The sequence below is a fragment of the Strix aluco genome, chromosome 5, assembly GCF_031877795.1.
Source record: "Strix aluco isolate bStrAlu1 chromosome 5, bStrAlu1.hap1, whole genome shotgun sequence".
NCBI lineage: Eukaryota > Metazoa > Chordata > Aves > Strigiformes > Strigidae > Strix > Strix aluco.
The window spans coordinates 7,149,637-7,175,660 of NC_133935.1; the positions used below are offsets into that span (position 1 = coordinate 7,149,637).

At 40.0% G+C, this 26,024-nt stretch overlaps 1 protein-coding gene across 2 annotated transcripts; it reads left to right on the forward strand.

Annotated features, from left to right (window-relative positions):
• The first annotated feature begins 461 nt into the window (after window positions 1-461).
• DYRK4 (dual specificity tyrosine phosphorylation regulated kinase 4) lies at window positions 462-25,985 on the forward strand. 2 transcript variants are annotated; one of them, XM_074825295.1, is made up of 14 exons: window positions 462-553; window positions 3,956-4,039; window positions 5,388-5,537; window positions 9,990-10,125; window positions 11,309-11,472; window positions 11,851-11,987; window positions 12,866-13,006; window positions 14,967-15,105; window positions 17,409-17,490; window positions 19,274-19,446; window positions 20,592-20,652; window positions 21,189-21,318; window positions 24,930-25,084; window positions 25,518-25,985. In XM_074825295.1, the coding sequence occupies exons 1-14, from the start codon at window positions 530-532 to the stop codon at window positions 25,751-25,753; spliced, it is 1,812 nt and encodes a 603-aa protein (XP_074681396.1). In that variant the 5' UTR covers window positions 462-529; the 3' UTR covers window positions 25,754-25,985. The 2 variants fall into 2 exon arrangements, with proteins under 2 accessions (XP_074681396.1, XP_074681397.1); XM_074825296.1 differs by having other exon boundaries at window positions 11,375-11,472.
• Window positions 25,986-26,024: the final 39 nt, after the last annotated feature.

Here is a 26,024-nt window from a genome sequence, read left to right on the forward strand (position 1 = left end):
ATTACATATAATGTCCCATGAGAAATCAACCCTTGATGTATTAATTTATTTTTATTTTCCAGACTGGCAGTCTTGGTGAATAGATTTCACTCACTGTATAGCGAGGTCAGTGTGACAAATTTTGAAAAAATACAAGTTCAAGTGTTTTTTGGTTTCACAAGCACATGAGCTCAGTGAGAAAGAACAGACTGAGACGGCAAGGAGAACAGCCAATCCTGTTATATTTGTCTTTCTTATTACTGACTTGCCATGATAAATATGGAAAATTATATTTGGCTAGAAGGAGGCTGAGAAAGGGAACAGATGGCCACCAAAAGAATACTAGAGCAGCTAATAGTCACTGGCATATTTCCGGGATGAAAATTTAAATCTGAAACCAAGCAGAAGGGTTATCCATTTTTTTCTGATCAGGGTACTGTGTATGAAACTGATCCTGCTATGCTCTGACTAGATGAAGGTGGGCTTCCTGAAATGCATTCACCGAATGGAATAAACAACCTTTCTCCTGCAGTTAACGGCTCTTGCAGTTATGCTGACAGAAATAGTTGACAAGGTGGGGAAAATGTTTATGTTCCTACTGTATTTTGAGTGACTGAGAGCGCATTTGCTATGGCTTTTCAATATATTGCATGATTTAACACCTGCATTGCATTCTCTCTAAGTATTCTACAGGCTTTATTAAGTTTTGAGGACAGAGAGAACAAAGTGCCCATTTAAATGAGAGGACAATGGAGTCTATATTTTATATAGCTGTGTATTTAATAATTTCTAAAATTTTAATGCATTTCTGATTTCTATGGTCAACTGGGTACTGAAAAAATAAGCTGACATTTTGGGAATTATGAAAATGTGTCACCGTTTCTGATCGTGCAGAATGCTGTATGCTCAGTACCTAAAACTCCTTAAGACTGCTGAGTAGGTAGTGAATGAGGACATTGTTCTGTTGCTTGAGTGATAATTGGAATCAGCAAGGTAATACATGATTTGAAGGGCTGGAATAGCAGGAGATGATAGTTTGGGACTGAAGTGCGATATTGGAGCTGTAGGACAGGCTGAGTGCTATAGGAGTAGGACAGCCAGAAGTGAAATGGAGTGGAATAGTAACAGTTACTGCAGTTTTTCTTTAGTGTGCATCTGCCAGAGTTAAACCAGTCACAACAGCTCAGCTGTAGATCCCATACTAGATGTATAGGATTTTGCTAGAGAGCAGCAGCCGATGGGTCATCTGGATCAAGACCATCAAGTCACTGTGCAGACTAATTGATCAAGCCACCAGATCCCCATTCAGCCACCAGCAGGACTGTTGTAGGCACAGATCAGTTTTTCCACTGGTAAAAGGTTATGCTATTCACCTGTTTGGGGGAATGTTACGAGGGTTGATCAGGTTTTGATTTTAAGGTGTTTTGAATAAATTGCCTGAAGAGCTTTGAAGAACTATAAACCCTTAATAAGTAGGCTTTGAGAAAGAGAGACAAAGAGAATCCCAAATTTTCATTATTAAAAAAAGTCACAGCCATGGGCTGATGGACTGATTTTGCTTTTGCAGTGTAAAAGGAGAAATACCCATCTCAAAATCTTGTTCATCTTTCCCCAGTGAATGGAAGTTAAATGGATTCCATATCTTGGAGCTCACCCACCTGCTTCCTTAGTTCTTGATGAGTTTTAAAGACATTTTGTGAATTGTTCATGCTCTGTCAGTAAATAAAAAATATTTTGAAATTTATGTTTAGTAATAGAGACGTGACTGCATAGCCTTTTAAAAGTATTGCTAAGATATAAAATGCCATTTTGGAATGAAGACTCTGCAGTCTGTCCAGGTATGTGAAGTCCACTCTTTCTTTGGTTTTCAGTGATACCCGGTTCTCTCTGAAATCCTTGCTTTATATTGACTTGTAGTTAGAAAAGCACAAAGTGGTTAAGAAACTGTCTTTAAATGGAGTGTAATGTTTTTATCAGCTCCAGAAACTGAAAAATAAAACTAGCTGGGAGTGAAGTATAGATGAAAAAGTACAACATGCACTAAAATTAATAGCTTTATTAAGATCTGGGTTGGTATATCTGGTAGAGTTATGACTGTGGATCCCAGACTCACATTCATAACAGATGTGATTCTCCCTTGAAATGCTGGACACATAGTTTGCATGTGAAGTGTTTGTGTGTAGAAATACTCTGGCACTGGCTTTTCCATGGGTCATTTATGTAAATTCACGCTGAAGAATAGTGACCGCAAGGATATTTGGTGCACTGGGCAAAGTATATCATGCTCTAGGACATTCATAGGTAGGTTGCAGTAATCCAGTGGTTCTCTTCTGGGGACATTTGTTGTGGTGGCTCTGGGGATGCTTTGGATTTACAGCACATAATCCCTTCTTACCTCTGGCCAGCTGATCTGCATTTCCAAAGACGGGAATTACTATGTCCTGCAAAGACAGGTCTTAGTACCTTTCCCTTTCCTAATATTCTCTACTCCACAGATATCCATGACCTTTCCTCTCAAAATGACCCAATTAGCATAATAAGACTAAAACCAGAGCTGTTGTTCTCAGCCTGTTCTGAATCTGAAGTTTACCCTTTAAACTTGCAGAAGGACTTATTTATTTGTGTTATTTTTCCTCTTCTTCTCTTTTTCTTTCAGGCTCAGATAGAGTCCCTTTCAGCGCAACCAGGCTGCATCATGGCAGATGTTTTATGGTACTAGCCAGTACAAAACACATTAAGCATACTCCTCCAGTATGCAGATATTTTTTCATGTGGACTAACTGAAGTCCATGACAAAGGCCTCTAAAAAGTGATCCCCTGGCACTGATACTGGTACCAGATAGGCTAAAAGTCATTGCAAAGAGCAAAGACCTTATCATCAGCAGGTGCTCTGCTCATTTAAGACCGTGTGACAGGTACAGGCCATGGAAGCCCTGGCTGCAAAACAGATAAAGAAGAACACCATACTGCTTTATTTAAGTATTTTTAATCTGCAGCTCACATCCATAAGATAATTTTGGCTGCAAATTCATTATTTTGGAACTCTAAATTTAAAGTTCCTGAGTCCAAGTGCTTCCGTTTCTAGAGAAAATATCGCTGTTCTACAACTTCAGAACTTCTGTAGTGGAACTGATGTGTCTGACTGGATAAAGGTGATTTTTTGACTGTGAGTGGAACAACATCATGTCTCAGAGTCCAGGGATGAGGGAGCACTTTTGACCCAACCCAGTAGGGTTCACTCCAGCCTATAGAGCAGAGCTCCAAGCTGCTTTAGCCACAGAGTTTTCAGTATCTAAATTATTGTAAAGACTTCTGCAATTCACTGCAGTCTGTTATTTGACAGAAATGTACAGTGCTACTTATCATGTTTATAAAAAACCTGCTGAAAGCACCAGCAAAATCTTAAAAATGACAAGCTGCTTAGCACTTTCCCCATGTTTCTTTTTTTTTTGTATTTGTTGTTAATATTATCTGTCCATTGGAACCAATGAATTTTTTTCTATATCTCAGTAAATTTAAACATTGTTTTTAATTAAGCACTGTGTTTTTATAAAATCTGTACCACAAGTTGAATCAGTTTAATGCTGCTATTAACCATGGATGGGCTCACAATCCACCTTGTGAGGCAGTTTAAATCTGTCCTTCCAAGCAGACTCACTCACTATCAGCTTTCAAGCACGTATTTAGGGATGGCAGAGGCCCCCCTTCCCCTCCGCTGACCACATGGGCATATCAAGCATGCTGAGAGGCATAATAGGCAAATCAAGCTGTCTCTGCACCTGCCCACAAAACAGCTGTTCGACTGGGAGAGGAATTGCTAGAGCGTAGCGTGTTTTCAGCAGCTTTTGTGGTCCTCTCTCATACGCTGTGTTGGCACAGACATTGCCACAAAGGAAAGAAACGCAGAAACCATACAGAGATTTCAGGATTTTTTTTCCAGAATCATTTTTATTAAAGCATCATTTCATGTTTGCAGTCTTCCCATGTGGATGCATTTTCTCAGTCTCAACTGACTGTTCAAGAGAGAGATCATCTGGGATCTAACAGAGTCTTCCATCAGGTACGTGACTCTTCAGCTGACTTAAAAAATATCTGAATGCTTGTTTTGTAAGAGACCCCCTATAATAAATAAATCTGAGCAGAGGGAAGTCCTTTATTCCCTTCCCTCTTCCATTTCCCCTGTAGCTGTACGACTGTCCCAAGTGCCTGCAAGTATTTGGTTTTTGCTAAGCTGTTCAGTAGCATTTGAGGCATTTCTTCTGCCTAGCCACTTTTCATGAAAAGTCCACTGGAATCTCAGTTCTAAGGTTTTAAAAACTTTTCTGTCGTATTGGAAAAGAAAAATTACTCATTCAAGTTCGTTGGATTGAGAGCTTTGTTTCTTTGCTTTTTGAGAAAATATCAAACCTTTCCTTTGTTATAAAAAGCTTGACAAATTTGTTTCTATCCTTCCCCGATGACAAAAATGTCACAGGCTTACATGGGTTGTAGCCTTAAGTCTCTGGACCTTGCTCTGCATTTGATAGTGCATAGTTCATCTATTTCAGATCTATTTCAAATAATTTTTTAATTATTTGCCAAAGAAATAGTCGACCTCAAAAATTTTCTTTGCTGCCAAGAGTGTGATTTCTCACACCTTAGATAGCCAGGAATATTAGAGGTCCTAACATTCATAAAACTGCATCCTTAAATGACTGGCTTTAAAGAATGAGTTGTATATAAATGTTTTGCAAATAACAAATGGGAGAAATCTAAAGGAAGGACTAATAATCCTGGAGTTTTCAAATGAGTATAAGCATTTCTCTTTCAGTAAAATTTGCAGAGAGCTTGCCTTTTCCTCACTAATGAGGAGGGCAACAAAGGGGCCTAGTCCGAGTGAACTCCATGGGAAATGAGGGGGAAGGAAATATTCAGAAACCAGTGCAGGGAAGATACTCCCACTGTCTCCAGCCCTGGTGTTTGGCAGCAGTCCAGTCCCAATTTCTCTTCCACCACTGGGAATACCTAATGATGTTGCCTGCCGTTTATAATTAATGCCTGCTTATTACCCTACCTACGCTTTATTTTCTCTACTCGAAGGAGTCCTGCTGCCTGGAACGGCTGTTGGGTTTCCAAGCCCAACCACCTTTTCCAGCTGAAACAGTCACTGCTCTGATGCTGGATGGAGATGTTCTTGTAGGGAAACTTTCCTGCCCTAAAATGTGTCAGGCTGCCTGATTGTCTGGACGAACTACTCCTGCCCTTGTTACAACGGGTTGCTGCTAGAGAGTATCTGCTCTTTTCCCCTTCGCCATTAGGTGTCAGAAGGGAACCGTTCACATTTCCCAAGGTTTAAAATCCCTCTGAAGGTGTTTCACAGAATTGCTTGCTAGGTCGTTGGGTAATATTTAATTATGCTTTCTATTTAGAAAGTCAGTCGTGGTGTTCTTTCCCTCCCACATCTGGAAGGTCAAGCAAAGCATGGCTTGGTTGCAGACACTGCAAACCCTTCCCCCCTTGAAAGCAGCCTGCCTCAGATAACAAATAAGAGCTTGCAGAATGTCCTCCCCTCTCTTCAGGTGAGTTATAAAGCTCTTAGACATCTCGCGTTTGTCTGATTAATCAGCTTCCTTCTAAGTACTGCTAAGAGAGTGTCAGTGACAAAGTGTCACAAGTGTGTTTTTGTGTGGGAAGAGAAATAATTTAGTGTCAGCATTTGCATCAGTTTCTGTTTTCAGCCAGAGTTAAAGAAAAAAAGTAAGAATTATAAACAGTCAAATACACCAGTATGGTTGTGTATACCTCCAGATATTTTAATGGCCACCCAACATCACAGGAAGTTTTTGAAGTCATCTTCACTTTTGGCATTCCTTCTTTTGAATTTTTTACAAATCCTGTGCCCACCCTCGGTCTGTACTTTTCTTCTTTTGCTGCTTCTCTCCCCAACAAATCAGGGACCTGGACTACTCACCACCACTACTCTGATCACCCCCTTTTTCACCTTTCTTCTTCCATGGAGTCTCTTTATTGAGAGATTTGACGGGTTCCACAGGTCTCTGATATGAAGTCTTTTCAAATCTCTTGCACTGGAAGTCCCCACATAAAGAATTTTGTTTGGGAAGTCACAAGTCTTCTCAAATACTTTGACTTTGAAATTGTCGGCTTGCTACTATTACAAATTATTTAATTTGTCTAGGAGGTGTGTGCATCATTGGGTGAAGCTACAAGATGCAAAATAGCATGAATGATGAGGTAGAATGGGTTAGTATATAAAATAATTTAAATTTTCTTTAAAGCTTAATTTTGTGGCCTTCATAAGTCAAACCTGCACTCAACTCCTACAAAAGGCAGTGATTAAGCTTTGCATCTGAAAATGAACCATCCCTCCATTTTATTTTCTGTGAAAAGATTGGAGCCAAGCATTTTACAGACTTTTTTTAATTCTTTAAATGGAATTTATAGACCTATATAAGAACCTGTGTAAAGACCAGTAAGAAAGCCTTTTGCTTTTGCATTTAGAAATGGCAGGGGACAATAAAAATTTCAATTTAGAAAGCATGATTATGTGCTGTCTGTTCTGGAGACCTTCTTTTTTTACCCTTCCTTAGAAATAACGCAGCATTGCTGAACTGAGGGAGTATGGATTGGAATGGGCAAGGTGGAGGTCTCAAGCTGGGGCACAGCAATATAGCAGTAGGGCTGACCTGTGTCAGCACAGACCTGCACTTGAGCTGTTCAAGTGCTGTCCCTCATACCTGGTTGCCCTGCTTTTGTAGCAGTTAATGCAAAAAAAAAGTAGCAAGGTTAGAGGTAAGTATGGGAAAATTATTTCATTTTAAAACAAACCCGTTTTCACTAATGTTAACATGTTCTTAACCCAAAACCCACAAGCATCAAGAATCATGTACCCAAGTGGTACCAGACGGGACTTCTTACAAGGACATGGTGGACTAGGATTGCCCACTGGTTAGTCCGTACCACATGGCCTGGGTTCTTCTTGTCTTGGCAACCATGTGCTGGTTATTGAATATGGCTTTTGTACCCTTCTGACACTGAGAGATGCTGATCTTTTGTGTCTCCATCGTGTCCCACTTCTGGGAGTCATCAGAACTTTCTCTAGGGATGAGAAATTATAAATAAATTAAGGAATAATTTAGGTTAAAAAGGACCTCTGGAAGACATCTAGCCCAACCTCCCACTACAAGCAGAGCAAACTTTGAGCAGGTTGCTCAGGGGTCCAGCTGGGTTCTGAATATCTCAAAGGTTGGAGAGTCCACAGCTTCTCAGGCAACCTGTTGCAATAGTGAACCACTCATGCTAAAAAATGTTTCTCCTAATATCTAGTCAGCATTTCCTGTTTTGTAACTTGTATCCATTAGCCGCTGTACCCATCTTGTCCTAGAATCATGCACCTCTGAGAAGAGTCTGGTATTCCTCTATACCATCCTGACAAGCAACTAGACAGCAGTAAGATCACTCCTGAAGCTTCCTCTTCTGCAGACTGAACAAATGTATTTCCTGCAGCCTCTCCTTGTACATCATGCACTCCAGGCTCCTGACCATCCCCTGGCCTCTTCCCTGAATTTGCTCCAGCTGGTCAACGTCTTTCTTGTACTGGGAAATCCCAGACTAGACACAGCACTCCCAGCATGGTCTCACAAATGCTGAATAGAGGGGGAGATCACTTCCCCCACCCTGCTAGCTATCCTCTTGCTAACACAACCTGGGACATGTTTGGACTTCTTTGTTACAAGGGCACACTGCTACCTCATGTTCAGGTTGGTGTCAGGCCCTTCCCTGCAAAGCTGCATCCTTTCAGTTGTCCCCCAGCCTGTCCTGTTGCATGGGTATATTGTGTTCCAGGTGCATGACTTAGCATTTGACTTTGTTCAACTTTAGAAGATACCTGTAGACCATTTTTCCAGCCTGCTGAAGTCCATTTGGACAGCAGCCCTGCTATGGTGTGCAGATTTGAGGGTGAACTCATTGTCCAGGTCGTTAATAAAGACACTAAACTGTACTGGCCTTAGCATTGCTCCCTGAGGGGTATCACTCCTAACCAATTGCCACTTATCACAGTCCTTGAACCTGACCATCCAACCAATTTTCCAGTCATGCTATAATCCATTTATCCAGTTCATATCTCACTCTTCAGGCTTCAAGCCTGTGAGAGAGTGTCACAAGCCCCGATGAAGTCAAAGTATACAATGTCCACTGCTATTATTTCATTGACCAAGCCAATCATTTCATCAGAGAAGGCAATCAAGTTGTTCAGACATCATTTGTTCATAAATTATGTTGGCCAATCCATACTGGCTGCTCCAAATCAACTTCTTGGCTCTCATTTGATTGGAAATGGTTTCAAGAGGAATTGTTCCATAGCCCTCCCAGGGACTGAGGTAAGGTTAACCAGCCTGTAGTCTTCTTCTTCATGCCCTTTTTGAAGGTAGGTGTGATATTTGCCTTTTCCAAATGGTCAGGAACTACTCCTGATTGCCATCGACTTTCAAAGATGATAGAGAGCTGCCTTGCAGTGACGTGGGCCAGCTCCTTCCACACCCTCAGGTGCATTCTATCTGGTCCTGCAGACTCAGTGAACTCTCCTGATTTCCTTTGCCCTTCAGGGCGGTCATCCATGGGTTTATGATGAGAAGATCCCTGAACAAGCCTAAAGGTGCTTTTCTGAAGACCAGGGTTTGTAATTCTGCTTGTTTCACTCACTTCTCTGAGGATTTTAAACTCCACAAGCACATGGTCACTGCAGCCAAAGCTGCCCTTTCCTTAACCTTCACAGCCTCAACCAATCATTCCTTGCGTGTGAGTAACAGGTCCAGCAGTGCCTCTCAGATCACCTGCATTAAGAACACAGTCCAGATATCTCCCAGAATGCTTTTGCCACTTCAGCAGATACTGAGGTGACTGAATTACCCCATGAGTATCAGGGCCTTTAGATTATAATGACTCTTCCTAGTTGTGCCTAATTAAACACCCTCTTTACTAGGTTAGCAAAGCTCTTTGCGGACACTCTAGCCCTGATTCATGAGATGGATCCTGTTTCTGCTCATCCGTTCTTGTTTCTCATCCTATGTTTGTAGAAGTCATAGCCCTCTCTGTAGCTTCAGCCACGTATTGATCCACTGGATGCATCATCTCCAGCTGAGTCTTTTCCCTTCAGTGAAGGACTGAGGAGAACGTGTCCTGGGCCTCCATACCCTACATCCTTATCCCAGAGCACACTGTCTTCTGTCTCCTTATCTGGTGCTCTTTTATCTCCAACCCTCCAGCATCTCTTCTTGATTCTGTAGTCTGACCTTTGTTTTCCCATTCTGGGAGCCCAGAGAATCTGCATGTGCTGGGATCTTGACCACCTGCTGATATAGGTGACATCTGTATATCCTTTCTTCTGCAGTTTTTTTCCTTCTAGCGGTTCCTCACCCATGCAGGCCCATTTATTCCCCACTCATACCAGTCTTGTTTCTGTTATAAGTGTGTGTGTGTGCAGACCCAGGCTGGTGTCCCTGCAGTTCTGTGGGCTTCACAAGCAATCTCAAGGATTCTAGCACTACTCTCCACTGGATGTGCCCACATAGAAATCCAAGATGGATAATGCCTGTTATGCATCTTTCCTGCCCTCTATACTAGTTCATGAGAGTTACTGCAACTTAATCAAACCACAGCAGTTTGTAGCATTTCTAGCATGTATTGAATGAACCTGGAAGATGAACTTCCTTCTGTTATTTGGAGATTTATCTTTCCATGGTCCAATAGCCTCTAGTGTTATTGGCAGAATTTGCTCTCTGGGTAAGTAGGGTGTTCTAGTCCCCAAGCACGCTTGTTCTGTCTCAGCACAAAATTGATGTAGAGATCACTCAGTAAATCCAAAATAAGTATCTTGCAGCTTTGTCTTCCGGAATGTAGCATTTTTTAATATATTTTTTTATATTTTTATATAATTGCAGATCAGCTGAATGTTCATGAAGATATCTGAAAACAAAATTTACCTTTTTTTTTTTTTTTTTTTTTCTTGGCAGGAAAATGGAACTCGAGGCAATTTTTCTCAATTTAACCTTCCAGACAGTCTTCCTGAAAGTGATACCAGAGCCCAGACAAAACCATCAGAACTGGAAAACACCAGCATCAGTGTCAAACTGCCTATGACAGCTTCAGGTAGAATATAACAGAACATGCTAAAAAGACTGGAGTGACAAGCTGCCTGCACAGATAAGGAGCATATGCAGTCAGGATACTCAGTGACCAGAGGTCCCATGCTAAATGGTCACTGAAATATTTAACAACCATTTTGGAGTACAGGAATATGGATGGGCTCAGGGATTTTGAAAATTTCTACTTGGGGATGTATGCAATAGGAGAATAAATATACTAACACAAATATATAAATGAGACAACTATGCATTATACAAAATAATGTATATTTGTCTGAGATTCATGACAGGTCATGCAGGTGACAACAATTTCTATTACAGTGATAAAACACTTTTCCCACTTGCTTGCAGCTGTGTCACATTTTTTATCTATGTGGGCTAAATTGCATTTTGGGAGTTCTCAGATCTAGAAAGTTTCTGGCAGAGTTAATCTATTTTTAGAAGGAGTCTAGGAAAAAAAAGTAGCGGCCTTTTGCTTTGAAATTATTTATCATCCCTGCATTAGTGGATGAAGATCTGCCACTGTTTAACAAAACACCCACTTGCATGCCTAGAGAACACATTGATTTGTAATGCTACTGTCAGATTATTTATCTAGATTTAAATTATATAAGTGGAGGTGTTAGGGTAGCTGAAATGTTTCTATGCAGGAAGAATCAGGAGGACAGCAGATCTGGACCCTATTTAATTCCTAACCTCCTGCATCTGAGCTCGACTTTTTCTATCAGAATAACAAGTACTTGAAAGCTTTGGTTAACTAAGGCTTACTGCCATTTTATGAATATGACAATCAAACCAATAAAATAATTTTTTTTATGTAAGCTATGAAGCTTGCTGAAGCAGACAGACAACAGATGGGATTTTCAAAAACTAGGTACATAACTTTGCTCAAAATCAAATCATTTTTACCTAAGTTCTCTTGAAAGTCTTGCTGACAGATGATGAATGCTTTGTTGAACATGATACTGTAAGTCAGAAAAAGAAAAAAGAAATGTAAATTTATGCAAAATGTCAACACTGTGGAACCATAGAAATGTCGGTTGGAAGGGACCTCTAATGGTCACTACTCAGCCTCCTGCTCAAAGTGGCATGCTCTACTATAAAATGGTCCATTGTAAAAGCAATTTGCCATCAGGTTTCTGACATTTTATTGATTTTTGGTTTTATATTCTTGTTTTCTGATTTAGAAGCCTTGAAAAATTTTAGAAACCAGTTAACAGTCTATGAGCAAAAAGAAATTTTCAATTATACAGAGCTATGGTTTCTTGGGCTGGAAGCTAAAAAGATTGAAGGTTTGCCTGAAACCCAGAATAATAATTGTTACGATGATGAGCATGGTTCCTACTTAAAGGTAAGTGGAAAAATTATGGTATTTATTTTCAGCTCAGTAAGTTTGTAGTGACTGCCAACTCTTAAATGATCTGTGTGAGATAAATGTTGTTTCTAGAAGATAAATATTCACATAGTGAAAACATCAGTACCAATCACTTTAAAGCTCAGAAGAGAATCCTAAAGAGAGACTCACTTTGCATCTCGTTCAGGATTGGTGCAAGGTAGGTGGATTAATGAAGCATGCACTTGTTATTTTCTCTGTCACCCTTATTTAATGTGGACTTCACTTGCTACCAGTCCAGCATCTTTCATAGACGGTAAACTCACACACACATGGACTTTAAAGCCTGATCTTTGTTGTACTATTTGAATCTGAATTATTTGTTTTCTTTTGAAGGTTTTACACGACCATATTGCATATCGATATGAAGTGTTGGAGGTCATTGGGAAAGGGTCATTCGGGCAGGTGGCTAAATGCTTGGATCATAAAACCAATGAATTAGTGGCATTGAAAATAATAAGGAATAAGAAAAGGTGAGACATCTGTTGACTTTATACCAGTACAATCAGCTTTTTGTTATGTAGGTAGCGTAGTGACAATCCAGGATAATGTGAACAAAGCAAAATCAATCCCCCTGTACATCAAGCTTTCATTAAACACAGTGAGAACAGAGTGAGGAAGGGTGATGTCAGGGACACAGAATTGGCCTGGACCCAGGGAGACACAGTCTATGAAAGCAGGCACAGTTTTTCCAGACTTACAAGGAAGTCTCTGTATCTGTGACACAGTTAATACACAGCTCAGGTAACCCACCCTGCATGATTGAGACCTGAGAGCCTACATTCCCCCTAAGACTCCAAAACCACAGGAATATGCTGGGAGGCTCCAGTTGCTCATTTAAACATGAAAAATTCTACACTATGGTCCTAAACAACCCCTTCTTGTTATGTGACTCATTACAAATTTTTAGTTGAGTTTAGCCTGAGCCAGAGTCAATGAAGCAGATGAGAATGATGCTGTTGATTCCAGCAACAGTTTTATCTATTGTGTTTTTCCCCCTCAGTGAACACTAAATGTAAAGATGGTCTTCAAAACTGTCTTACTGTGGTAGGTGTGAAATATGGCCCTGTTCGAGTAAAGAGCAGCATTCCTGTGGACTTTGAAAGCACTAGGATTTTACTGTCTTTACAAGTCAAGATAACTACTTGTGTTACGTAAGGCCGGTATATTTAGACTCGGAAACAACCATAATGATTCAAAGTTACAGTAGTTAACAGGGGTGAAGGGTAAATTTTTAATAATTGTCCCACATGTTGAGTTTACAGTAAGATTGTGGTGTTTGTAGCATTTGTATTTCTAGAAATGCTAGACTGAGTTAATGTTATCATTCCTATGTCATGTGATATTTCAGATTTCACAGCCAGGCTTTGGTAGAAGTGAAGATCCTTGATGCTCTCCTGAAGAAGGATAAAGATGATACTCACAATATCATCCACATGAAGGAATACTTCTACTTTCGCAATCACTTCTGTATTTCCTTTGAACTGCTGGGGTAAAGTATATTTTCCTCTACAAAATTTTAAGAAGTATTGTAGATCTTGTGCCTTACAAGCTTTAATTTTTATGTCTTCTTTGGAAGAATTTGCAGCTCTTAATGTTACAAAGAAGGAACAATGTCTAAATACAGACTGCATAACGGAGTCTTTGATCACCAAAGGTGAACTGAAAAAGGCCCTGTTCAGACTTCACACAGACAATGACATGATCCATCCCTTATTTCCTGTGCTGTGTATTGAAGTCTTCTTCCCTGAAAGACCTATGGGGAAAAGAGTAAAACAATGAACTCAGGACTGGTAAACGTCAGGTTATATAAATGTGAATAATATTAAATAATTTATAAATATAGTTTCTTCTTGCTTTCTATGAACCTGTGCTGCAGGACACATCTTAGGAGGAATTCTGGGGAAATTTTAGAGAATTCATATTATTCTATTCACCAGCCTCCTTGTAATCAGGGCATGACTGAAATTATGAAGGTTGCCCACAGTTCCCCATACCTTAAAGTAAAGCCCCCATTGCTGCATGTGTTATAGTCCTTGCTGAAGATTCATCATCGTATGAAAAGCTTGATCTCAAAGAGACCTAAATTCATTGCGTTGCTGCATGTGAGTCTACCACACACAGACACACAGGGATAAGAGCTGACTCCTTTCCAGAGAAGACACAGACGAACCTTTTCAGAAAGCTGCTGTGAAAACTTGAGGGAAAACATTCATAGGATAGCCACTATGTTCAGCTCTTTACAGAAGAGTTGAAGACTGGTTGTGAAATTTTTATTGCTTCTAAAATATAGTGAAAACTGCTTAATTTGTGAACTTTCTTCTCCATCAAGTCCTGGTAATTTAATTTACTTCTGAAGGAATGGGCCTTGCCTGACACCATGTACAAGTGGGGCAGGCAGAAATCTACAGTTGTTTATGTCCTTGCAGACACGTGTCGTCCTGCTGAGGACACCTCTTGAGATCATATTGCTTGTGCCTTCAATCCCTTCGATAGCCACCATCCCCGTGGCTGTTTCCTCCTCCAAAGAATCACCACATGTTAAGCACAGTACTTTCTGGGGTGCAGCCCAGGCTGGGAGCTCCCCAGGGCTCTGGCACCGGGAGTTATGGGGGCTTCCTTGAGTCTATCAGGACAGGGCCTGGTAGGCAGGAGAAGGGCAGCTGGGGGGCACTGGGGCAGCCCCAGCCCTGGGTGCAGGGATGGGCCAAGGCTGGGCCGGGACGTGGGCCTGCAGGTGGGACCATCTTGATGGGCAGCCACAGACCAGTCCTGCTGTGGTGTAGCTGGAGCAGGGGCTGATGGCCCCAGGGGCTGGCGTGGGGTCCTGGGCAGGGCCATCAGGGCTGGTGGTGCCCTTGGGGTCTCTGGGCAGCCTTCACATGTTGCCAACCATGCTTGGCAGAAGTTAGCAGCATCATTTAATGCCTTACTAGAAGGAGCTAAGATATGATGGTGACAGGAGGGAAATAAAAACCTAACGAGACCTGAATTTATGGGGGTATTCATCTAGAAAGCTTTACTGCTGATTAAAGACTCTTTAGATGAAAAGGATTTACACAAAGTGACAAAGCAAAGACAAATGAGAGTGAAAGAAGACTGAAGAGAATTTATTTCTCTCAGTTCCTGAATGATAGTTGTTCTTGGTGAAAATCAGCACAGCTGCGTAACATAGCACTGAATTTAGCAAGCAAGCAAGTCCACTGACATTATGTCTTCTTTAGATCTGGAGGCTCAGGGAGATGTTTGTGCATATTGCATGCAGAAGAGCATTCTCAAGGAAGAAAATAGCTAAGTCATTTTCTTCTGCATGAGTCCTCCCTCACGTAGGAAGACAGGTTAAATACTGTCTTAATGCACTGTAAACTAATCATGCCTTTAAAAATAAGTTCCCTAATCTCCTTTCTGCTTTCTGTCTTCTTCTTCTTCTTCCACCCCCACAACCCCCGCAGAATAAATTTGTATGAGTTGATCAAAAAGAACAACTTCCAAGGTTTCAGTTTGTCTTTAATTCGACACTTCACTCAGTGTGTGCTGAGATGTTTACAAGTGCTCTACCAGGAGAGAATCATTCACTGTGATCTGAAGCCTGTAAGTACAGTCATTTCATAACCTGTTATTCTGTACACAATACATCAGCTTCATCCTATTCTTATCGATCGAGAGGAACTCTCAGAAGAATCCTTAAAACCCAGTAGGGTATTTGTACAGAAGCTAGAGTTTATTTCAGACTGTATTAGCACTAGAGTCAAGTGATTCTTTCCATTGATTCAGTTCATTCACTGCAGTGTTATACAAGATAATCTGGTTGCCAAAATGTATGCAAATATTAATCAGATTCAGGTAATGGCTTTTTGCTTAAAGAAAGAAACAAGTACTTGTGAAACTAAGTATTACAATATGAGGAACTTTATAATGCAAGGAGATATTCACAAGGCAGCCTGTTTCAGGTTATCCTGTTAAGTGTATTTAATTTCATATGCATAACTATAAAATTAAGTAGCCTAGAAAATGACAAAGCAATTCTATAGTACAGCATTTAGGGTGCTCACCTGTTTCTGGAGGAACATCTGTGATCCAATTCCTGCTGCTATATCTGCTAAGCATTCATGCTAGGTGAAACATTTCCATTCTCCTTAAGCTCCAATCTTACATTTTTGTAATTTTCTGAGGTTTCTGAAGTATTTTAATTCTATTTTCATTTCAGGTGAACGTTTCTCTTGATTTCTTCTTCAAAACTGCAAATGAACCAATAAATAAATAAATAAATCCGCTCTCAAGTAAAAATACTAAGGATGACATTCTGGTCTCACTTTGCTTAATGTATCCTGACTCAGAAGTCTGAAGAGTCACATACTGTCTGTACCCATTGTCTTGCCAACATCTTTGCCAGACCAATTTGCAGTGAGAAGTGAGGTTTGCAAGATAACCAAAATATCTTAATCAGAAACAGTTAGTCCAATGGGAAATCTGTTTCCAGGCAGCCACTGACAAGGAACGAGGTTGGCGAGATCAATGAGTGTAATCTGTATTTAGAGTAACACATTAGTGAACATTTAGTGAGTTAACTAAAAGATAATTCTCTTCTCATTCTACAGTTGTAGAGTTTCATGAATTTGATTTATGTTGCCTGAAACTCGCATCTGTTATTCCATCTGCCTCCCATGATATTTCTCAACATAAGGTGGAGTATGGAGTTTCTCTGGACTTAATGCTAGGTAATCACTTCCCCCAGAACCTGATTTTGCAGTTAATCACCTCTCTTGCATTGTGAGAGATTCAGCATTAGAGACAGAGTCCTACCATGAGCATGAAGGGATAGCTAGCTGCAGAGAGAGAATGCTTCTTCCCACAACAGAACCAAGAACACCTGGATAGTGGAAGTCAGTCCCTGCCTTGACTTTCATCAGTAGCAGCTTCTCCCTCCTGTCACACACAGTATTTCCTTACGAGTCCACTAATTACCCAAGAAACTACTTTATCGTTATTTGGCATCAACCTGGGAACTGCTCAGTCTCTCAAAGCTTTGATATATAATCACTTTAAAACTGGTCGATAAAGGTAGCCACATCTCTGCTGAGAAGCAGAGAAGACTGTATGATCAGAAAGGAAATCAAAGGAAATCCTTGATTTAGGTAGATTTAGGTAGATTTTTGATGAGGATAAAATTCAACTCTGCTGCAGAGAACTAATAGTCTATCTAGTGCAACTAGTCCTGAGATAGCTGTTTAAGAATCACTTCTCAAGCTGGAATTGTAGGCACACAGTGCTGTACCCATCAGCACCCAGCTAATTATCCATAGTACCCTACCATTTCTGTTCATCACTACCGTGGGATCTCTGCATCCCACTGTTGTGAGGTTGAGAGAGGTATGCTTACGGAGAGTCTGCAGAAAGTTGAAAACAGTGGAGAGAAGAACTGTGAAGTACAACTCATTCATGTGGCAGGGACTTTCTGTGGTTACAAAAGGATGGTTCTGGTTAATTTAGCACAGTATGCAACCAGGTGCAGTTTGCCTTCTACTAGACGAGCAACAATGAGTTTTGGGGAACTCACCCTGCTCACACAGCAGCATTCTCACTGGAGGGTGCCTTGGTATCACCACACACTGCACAGGGCAGTGGCCTGGATTGTGTGTGAGGGACTATTGCCCCTGTCTAGCCAACCTTCAAACTGGGTACCTTTACAAATCTCCCCTCTGCTTTGGTTAATTGCACATTATTGGATGCCTACTCATGTTAGCAAATGCATTCCCAAGGAAGTTGTAGTTCGAAGCTTTTATTATGCAGGTAAGTGTAAACCCAATGTGTTATGCATTGCTTATTTTCCAAAGTGTTCGCTAACCTAATGTGGTGTTAAAACCCTTTTTTCCCTGTGATTTTTTTCTCTTTAGGAGAACATATTATTATATCACAAAGGCCAAGGTTCAGTTAAAGTTATTGATTTTGGATCAAGCTGCTATGAACACCAAAGAGGTTTGCAGAAAAGTCAAGTTGATGTAATTTTCTTAATAAGCTTTCTTGATTTAAATAATGTGGAAAAACTATTTCTTTGATTGAGCTAATATAGTGACCTGTGCCCCTAGAATCTGCTGAACTGTCCAGCCAATGGTTGTGGAACAAATACTGGTAGGAGACAAGTAAGCTATTACCACGCTTTTTCTTTGTCCCAAGTCTGATCAGCTCCTCTACTTCTGTTGAAATCAGAACTGCATTTGCAAGAGTGATTAGCTGAAACAGGCCTATGAGGATAATCCCAATACTTCACTTAACAAGGAGTTTATCAGGTCTAGAGAGCCTTTCTCAGTGGGATGGTTAAATTATAATTGGTACTTTTTGGATGAACACAATGCAGGGAATGGGAACTACACTTTAAGTTTAGAAAGCCTTAGGTTTTATTTTTACTCTATGAAAGATTTAAGTAGAATGTGCAGGAGATAACAAGAACAAACTTTGTAAAGGAGAAATGAATGTATAAAAATTCACCTAATAATAAATCTTAACATTAATAAACATATTGTAAAGCACGAATGATATCATCATCAGGAATGCAAGTATCATCTGTTAAAAAAACCCTCACAACAACAAAAAACAAAACCCAAGAAAGAAATCTGCACTGCATTTTATTAAGTTCGAAAAAGAAAACTAATCTTAAATGGCTCATATTTTTCCTATGAAAGACTGATATTTAAGCTGAGCCAAACCTGTTCCTCTATGTTTTGGGATTCAGACCATTAGATGTATATCCCAGTTTTGTAGGAGTGCATAAAAATTTTAGGTTTGCCCAAGTTTTAGAGAACATAATCTGAGAAGCAGCCTGAAATATTTGTGAAGAGTAACATATTGAAACACAAAACAAGTGAAAAGAAAGATGGAGCATGACTGAGGAGACTCTGCCAGCTGAAGCAAGAATTGGTACAATCCTCAAAGTGGTACAGGATTAGAGAGTAGAAAACAGAAAGTCAGCTATTTATTTGTGACACAAATGACAAAAAGCAGACAATAATTCTGCAGTTGGTCAAATGCACAAAGGCACAGATTGCCACCACGGTATTCTCTAACTGTACAGATTTGGTGAAATCACAAGCTGTGCAGCACTTACTTTCCAGGCTGCTTTCCTTCATGAAAGATTTTGAATATGTGGGGATGCAAAGAAGTGCAGAAATATAAAAAAAGTGGCCATCAGAGAGATAGGAATAAGAAAATAACAGAGCTTGCATGCTGTCATCATGTTCAGTTGTCTGAATGACAAGAGGTAAAAGAATTAGTCTACTCACTGTGATGAAACCCAGTCTTGAAATGAGATCTCTTGGCATCTGCTGTGGGGCTATAATGCATTAATAGGGAAATCAGAAGGCAGCAGGAGATGTACCCTAGGTGTCAGTGAAATCAGTATTTCCTACAGTGCAAGCCTGTGATAATGAAGAACTGTTGATTGATGCAAGGGGAAGACCTCCAAAGAGGAAAATCAACATGGAGTAAGCTGAATCACAGCATTAATAGAATAGTTTCTTTCAGTGAATCTTGCTGAAGAACAATTTTCGAATAGAACAGTGGAAAACATATCACCCATTGATTTTAGGAAAGGATTAGAAAAGGTTTTCAGAGCCTGTGTGAGCAATCCCTTAATGTCAGCTAATGGATAGAGTAGATATATGATGGCTGAACATGTGTTTCACTTTTCTGTGAAATCTGGAATCCACATTTCTGTCCCAATTATGATATTTTGCTTCTTGTCTAATTTTTTGTTTTGATATAGTGTACACCTATGTTCAGAGCCGGTTTTATCGCTCGCCTGAAGTGATTCTTGGTCATCCTTATGCTATGGCTGTTGATATGTGGAGCTTAGGCTGTATCATAGCTGAGCTTTACACAGGCTACCCACTGTTTCCAGGGGAAAATGAAGTTGACCAACTTGCCTGCATCATGGAGGTAACTTTTGGTATTGTCTTTTGAATTGCATACTCATTTGATAAACTACACTGCCAGCAACAAAGAGAAATCTCAAGAGATAATGAAATTTAATTGGCTATGGGCTGGCCTTTAAGAGGGGTTTTTTTACAGCCAAAGGGCTCTGTGAGAGGGTGGGTTCTAATGCAAAACTGTTATTTCCATCTCATATGCCAAACACTGCTCTGTACACTCATTGTCTTGCTTCTGAAGGAAACATGTTTTAATCTGGTCAGAATTTGTCCCGAGAAGTTAGAACAGAAGAAGCATATCTAAGGGGAAGGAAAAGCAATCCAAACTATAACAGGCTCCTCTTCTCTTAGAAATCAACTATGTGTCGGCTGAATCAGATCTCTTTAGTCCAAACTCCTGCTGAGAAAGATATTTTTGCTAACATTTGAGTCCTCAGCTGTGGCTTTGTCTAGCAAATCTTGAAAACCTCAAAGGCTTGAGTAGAAACCCACCGGGTGACCTGCTCAAGTGCTGCTCTACACTCCTGGTGAAAAAGTTTTTTTCTTATAGTCACCCTGTACTTCTCAAACCACAATTTGTGGAAGTTGTCCCTTCTTATACTGTCTGCACCTACCAAGGAATTTGGCTCTATCATCTTTGTAAATGTTTTTCAAAGAGTTTTATGAACGTACTGTGACATCACCTACCCAGTGCAAATGTTAGAATAGGTGCAAAACTGACCCATGAAAGCAAGTTACTTAGTTACCCCATACCAATCACTAAACTGCAACCTGACATTGAACTCAGCCCAAATTCTGGTCCTTCTAGTGCCATGTTAGTCTGTACAAGACTTGTCAAAGACAGCACCTCTCCATGTGGTCTCCTACAACAGCTGTCATTAACAGAGATGCTTGTTCTTAGAGCCTTCTGTGGTAGTGAAGATCCCAGTGTCATCCTTTATGAGATCACATTTTCTGTGTGCAGACAGCTCTGAGGAATCCCTCAATTCCTTCCACAATAAATAGCACAAGAGGAAATGGTTTGTAGACATTTCACAGTAAATTGCGACATTCAACTTCTTTTCAAATGGAGGGTGAAATACAACATTTCTCTTGATGGTTATGTATGTTTAAGAAATGAGAAGTAACTCTATGAATTCATTTTCTATGTTGAAGGTATTGGGTCTTCCACCAGCTGATTTTATCCAGGCTGCATCAAGGAAGCGAACGTTCTTTGGTAACTGCTTCTGATGGTTTGTCCTTGCTGGATTCCTTCCCTGCTAGTTAACACTAGTTAATAGCACTGGTAGAGAGTAGGGTCAGACAACCTTAGCTGCTTCTTAGCTGGTAAAACTTCTACCAGGAAGAGGTATTGAGGAGAAGCAAACGGGTAACATGAGGGCTGCAAATGAACCTGGTGCTGTGCTCTTCATGTCGTACGGGCCTCTCATTACCAAGGTGATAGGGAAGGGATTGGAAAATACATTCCACTGTTACTCCTTAAAAATACTATTGCTAAAAGGAACACAGTGGGCTTTGGGAACTAAGTTGGTTTTGGTTTTGGAAATTACACAAAAGAACAAAAAATCACAGTGTAGGATGCAGTCCCTAGGATGTAACTAATATTGTTTGCCACAAAGCTGGCAGACTATCAATCCAACAGGGCAAAACCAGAGTTAGTGGGATGGGTATGGGTACCATTTTTGTAAATCTCTTAACTATTTAGTGAGGATTTTTAGCATAATTTGTTCAGCATGTCTTTATTTTTTTAAGATTCCAAAGGTTTTCCTAAATCCATAACTAACAGCAAGGGAAAAAAGAGATGCCCAGACTCCAAGGATCTAAGCACAGTGCTGAAAACCCATGATGCTGGTTTCTTGGACTTTCTGAAAGGATGTCTAATGTGAGTTCATGGTTTTAACTTATATGCAGCAGGCTAGTTTTGACTTTTGCTTTTCTCGTGCCTTTAAAATCTTTGTATCCTTTGGGGTTTTTTGGTGGGATGTTTTGGTTTTTTTGGTTGTTTTTTTCCACATGGTAGTATTTGGGTAACTATTATTATTATTCACAGCTTATTGCAGGGAGAAACGATTGCACAGAAAGACTATATGGGATTAGTCCAAGATACAAAAAGAAAGCTGACACCATCATATCCAAAAGCAGATCTTCTTCTGATGCTAGAGACTAAACTCTAAAAGCAATGATTTTTACCCACTGAGACTTTTGTATTAAATCCTTTCTGATAAAGGTTCATTCAGATAACATAGATAATGGTACTGCACTGTCCCAAGGCTGTGCATATCTGGAGATCAAAGCTTGGTTTTGGATTTAAATCTAACTCCCACTTTGGTGGGAAGAAAGTCTTCCAATTTCCTCCAGCAGGAGTTCTATTTGGAGCTGACTTAACTGGCTTGAATGTCTTGACTATATTTTCTGTGCTAGGCCTTGGAAATGGCAATCAGGTGATGCACTGTGGTATATGTATGAAAACAGTTCTGCTGACTCGAATACCTGCTTACAAAGATCTTGCTCTCTGCATGCACATTCCCTTGGGTGAGATTAGACTCTTTTTAGTTCAAATGCACCATATGCGACCCCGTAGCAGAGGATTAAAAGGCAAAGTACATTCAGCCATGTCTCCAACCCAGAATCAATGGTATTGCTTGCTTGCTTCTTCTTTACTGTGGTAATCAGCAAGGAGAATGACTTAGCACAGTTACCAGAGTGTTACCTTGTAGTTTGCATGCTGATTTAAGCCCTTTTTCTCCTTATCATAGTTATACTTATTTTTCATTGACAGCAGTCACATTGCACATTTCAAGAATTATTTGATATTTGTCCATTGTCCATTGTCTTGATTGGAAGAGATTTTTATAAATCACTGGAGTTCAGAATGCGAGAATAGTCTTAATATGTCTCAGATCGTCTCATTTCTGGGATAAAATGTTGACTTTACTCCAGTCAAGGATTTTGCTACTGAATACGTAGTATGACAAGTGGTCCACAGCTGTTTTCTTAAAGGAAATTGACAATTTGCACATTTTTGTCAACTGCTAAATACAAATAACATCTAATTGTTAACAGTCTTCACACAAGGTAGAAATCCCACACATTCTCTATGCCAGGAACTTTTTACCTAGTATCACACAATACTTCAGGTTGGAAGCGACCTCTGGAAGTCATCTAGCCCACTCTCCCACTCAAAGCAGGGCAAACATGGAGCAGGTTGCTCAGGACTTTGTCCAGCTGGGTTCTGAGTATCTCCAGAGAGGGAGATCCACAGCCTCTTGGGGCAACCTGTTCCAGTAGCGAGCCACACTCATGGCGAGACCGTCAGTGGCAAAGTGTCTATATGTTTGTGTGGGGAAAGAGAGACGTGATTTGGTGTCACCAGCATATCATGTGTTATCACAAAGTAAATGGAACTTTTAAATAAATGAAGTACTGTGGGAGAAGCAAACTATTTCATGGCTCAAACATGATCATGTGTCTCTTCCGAGGTGGTCAGGTTACTAAGCATTTTACAGGGTGGGACTCCATGGACCCTGCTGATAGGAGGTGTCACTTTACTAATAGGTCTTTTTGCTTGGGAGATAGTTACTAATGAGGTTTTATTCATCTATCAAACTAAAAGACTGAGCATGCAGGAACAAACTTTTGTCTGGTTGCCTTAAATACTGACCTCTTGCATAGACACAGGGAGGCTTTTGGAGTGAGCTTGGATCCTAATTCGTACTGTGTAATGACAGCAGAAGCTGATCCCATAACTTTTCCAGTGTTACCTGTATCTTATGTAAGGCTAATATTTTGTGTCTTCTTTAGCACTGACTGTAAGTTTCTTTCTAGCAGTTCAGTAGTACTTTCCTAAAGAAATCCAAGCTAACTTGTGGTTATATGAAAAAAAAAAAAAAATCGTCCCCCTCTGTTTCACAAGAAGGTTGTTTTTAATGTTCTCTGTTTGCTAAATCTTTATGAATTGTTGATCCATTTTGCGTTGTTGGCTGAATTAGAATATTTAGAAAATAATCCCAGTGAAGTAAAAAAACCCTGTAAACAAGTCATTTCAGGTCACACAGGAAAAAAAGTTATGTGTTGTGATTCCTTAAATTTTCAAAGGAATGAAGTAAGGTTTGAAATGAAAACTCTTTTTGAGACAAAAAGAATTGAACTATCTTGTCTTTTTCAGCTGCTAATCTGTGTCTGTCCAAAGTGGCCTGATACATTTGCCATGACTTCACAAATACCTTTATTCAACTTGTATACACTTCTTTTGCGGATGGAAACATCAGACAAAAAAAAAAAATCACTCAGCTCTTGTTATGACAAGAATCTGTTTGTTTTTCTACATTATTTCTGTACAGTTCTGGATGGCACTGAGATTAGAACAAAATAGTCTGCAACTGATGTAGAGATTACAAACAGAAATATTAGGACTGATATGAATGCAGTATGAATGGAAATGTACGTGTGTTTGAGCACTGGAAGAAACAGCAGAACAGGGGTTGAAAGAATGGCATGTATTGGTAACAAAGGACACTGCTCCCACTTGTAAAACTGGGGAGTGTGTTGTCTGTGTCACTGCCAGGAAGCCTGCGCCCTGGTGAGACCACACCACAGGTGAAAAATCTCAAAGCTCACAGCAATTGCATGGCAACAAGGTTGCAGAATATCACATATGCCATCCATTCCTGTTAGCCCAAAAGGAAAACAAACATATATTCCAAAATACAAGGAAAACCAGACCATGAGTAGCTACCTTGCCTAACATTTATGGAGACTGATGCCTGCAAGGTTCTAATCTGAACGACCATGCCCAAACAGCAGGTGACTCCTAAAGGATATAAAAGATCCATCTAAAGACTAGTACATCATCACCAATCAAGAAGAACTCCAGAGATGTGATGAGGACTCAGTAGCTGACAACCCTTGTCCTTTGTGTGACACACAGGTGGTCTTGGCCAGAACACTTGGTACTTGTGAGTGTGTGTGTGTGAGAACTGAGTGAATGAAACCTGTGAGAGGATAAAGTCAACGTACAGATTTTGCAAAAAAAATCACCTTTCATTTCCATAATAACATCTCACATGAGTTTTGTTACACTAAGTTTCTACAGTAGTTTCAGGTGCAGTTAAATTAGGGAAGACATATCTTTTAATTAATTACCCTATGTCTCACTTACATTCCCTTTCTGGGAGCTTTCATTAACAGGATGTGAAAACATTGAAACAAATATTCAGTACGGTCCCTACCCTAATAACACCATGAGCTGCATGTTAAAAATGGTTTGATGCTGTAGAGGGTTTGATCAGCAAAGCACACAGTGCTGAAGCAAATATAAATTTTCAAAGGATGGAGAAGATCACCTAAGATTTTTCCTTGTTTTCAGTTAAAATTTTTTTGTTTCAAAAAACGTCCTCATGACCTGACTTTCTGAAGACAATACTGAATCTTTTGGCTTAAACTACTTTTCAGTTAGAAATAGTTGAATAACTATTTGTCTACCATGGATTTAAGGTGGGAACCTGCCCTGCGCATGACTCCCGATGAAGCAATGAAGCATGCGTGGATCCAGGAACCAAAAATATTCAGAGCAAAGCAGAAAACACAGACTTCAAGGAAGATGAGCGATGGCTCTTTCTCTACACCGGAAAATGAAAAAGAAAATATTCGTAAGCATGTGCTACCTGGAGAACTAACTGCATTTATATCAGTGTTTAGTATTTCTTTATATTTAATATCATCTGTCTGAAGTAAGGTGAGGTGATAGTACACAGTGTGCAGATAATGAATGGTCACTGGAATGTGGTGGATAGAGACATCATCTCTCACTTCTGTAGAAATGCATTACTTATGTTTTATAGCAGCTGCCATCAAGAAGACTGGCAGTACTAAAGAATCACATAGACAGCAAAATAGTTACGGTATCTGACACCACGCCACAGTGCATTTCCCTTTCAGAGCAAAAGAACGTATCAACGGTGGTTGTAAGATTCCAGAGAGAATTTTCAACTGGTTTTTTGTGAATTTGTGGTGATCACATGTTTATCTGTTGCTAAGAGTCTGCCTTCTCACCCTATACTTTTTTTTTATTTATTATTACAGAAAATATCTGGAAAGATACGGCTGACAAAGTGAAAAGTGAACTGGATGAAAGACTGACTCCCACTGTGCCCTCCACAGGCACAACAGAAAATCATGTGCAGAACACAAGGAAACATGTTATCACAGAGAAACATTTGGAAACCCAAATGGAAAAGCCTATAAAAAATGATCAAGAAGAACACAGTGGTGAAACAGCTCTTCCAAAAAATTCTCTTTTTTTCCCACCAATTAAGTAATACACGGCACAAGCGATGATTGGTTTTGTTGCATACCTGGTATATTTTGTAGGTATTACTTGTACTCAGGAATATAAGCTGTATCTGTCTGTACATGGGCTGTGCACATTGTAAGTACATGTAATGTTCATTTTACCCTGAAATAGTCCAGGCAACCAAAACAGAATTTGAAAACCGTTCCTTTTCCTCATCTACATCTTTGTGATCAGAGATCCTTCACAACCAGCAGCAATAAAATGGAGATTGTACAGGTGAAGAGTCGTTTATTCTT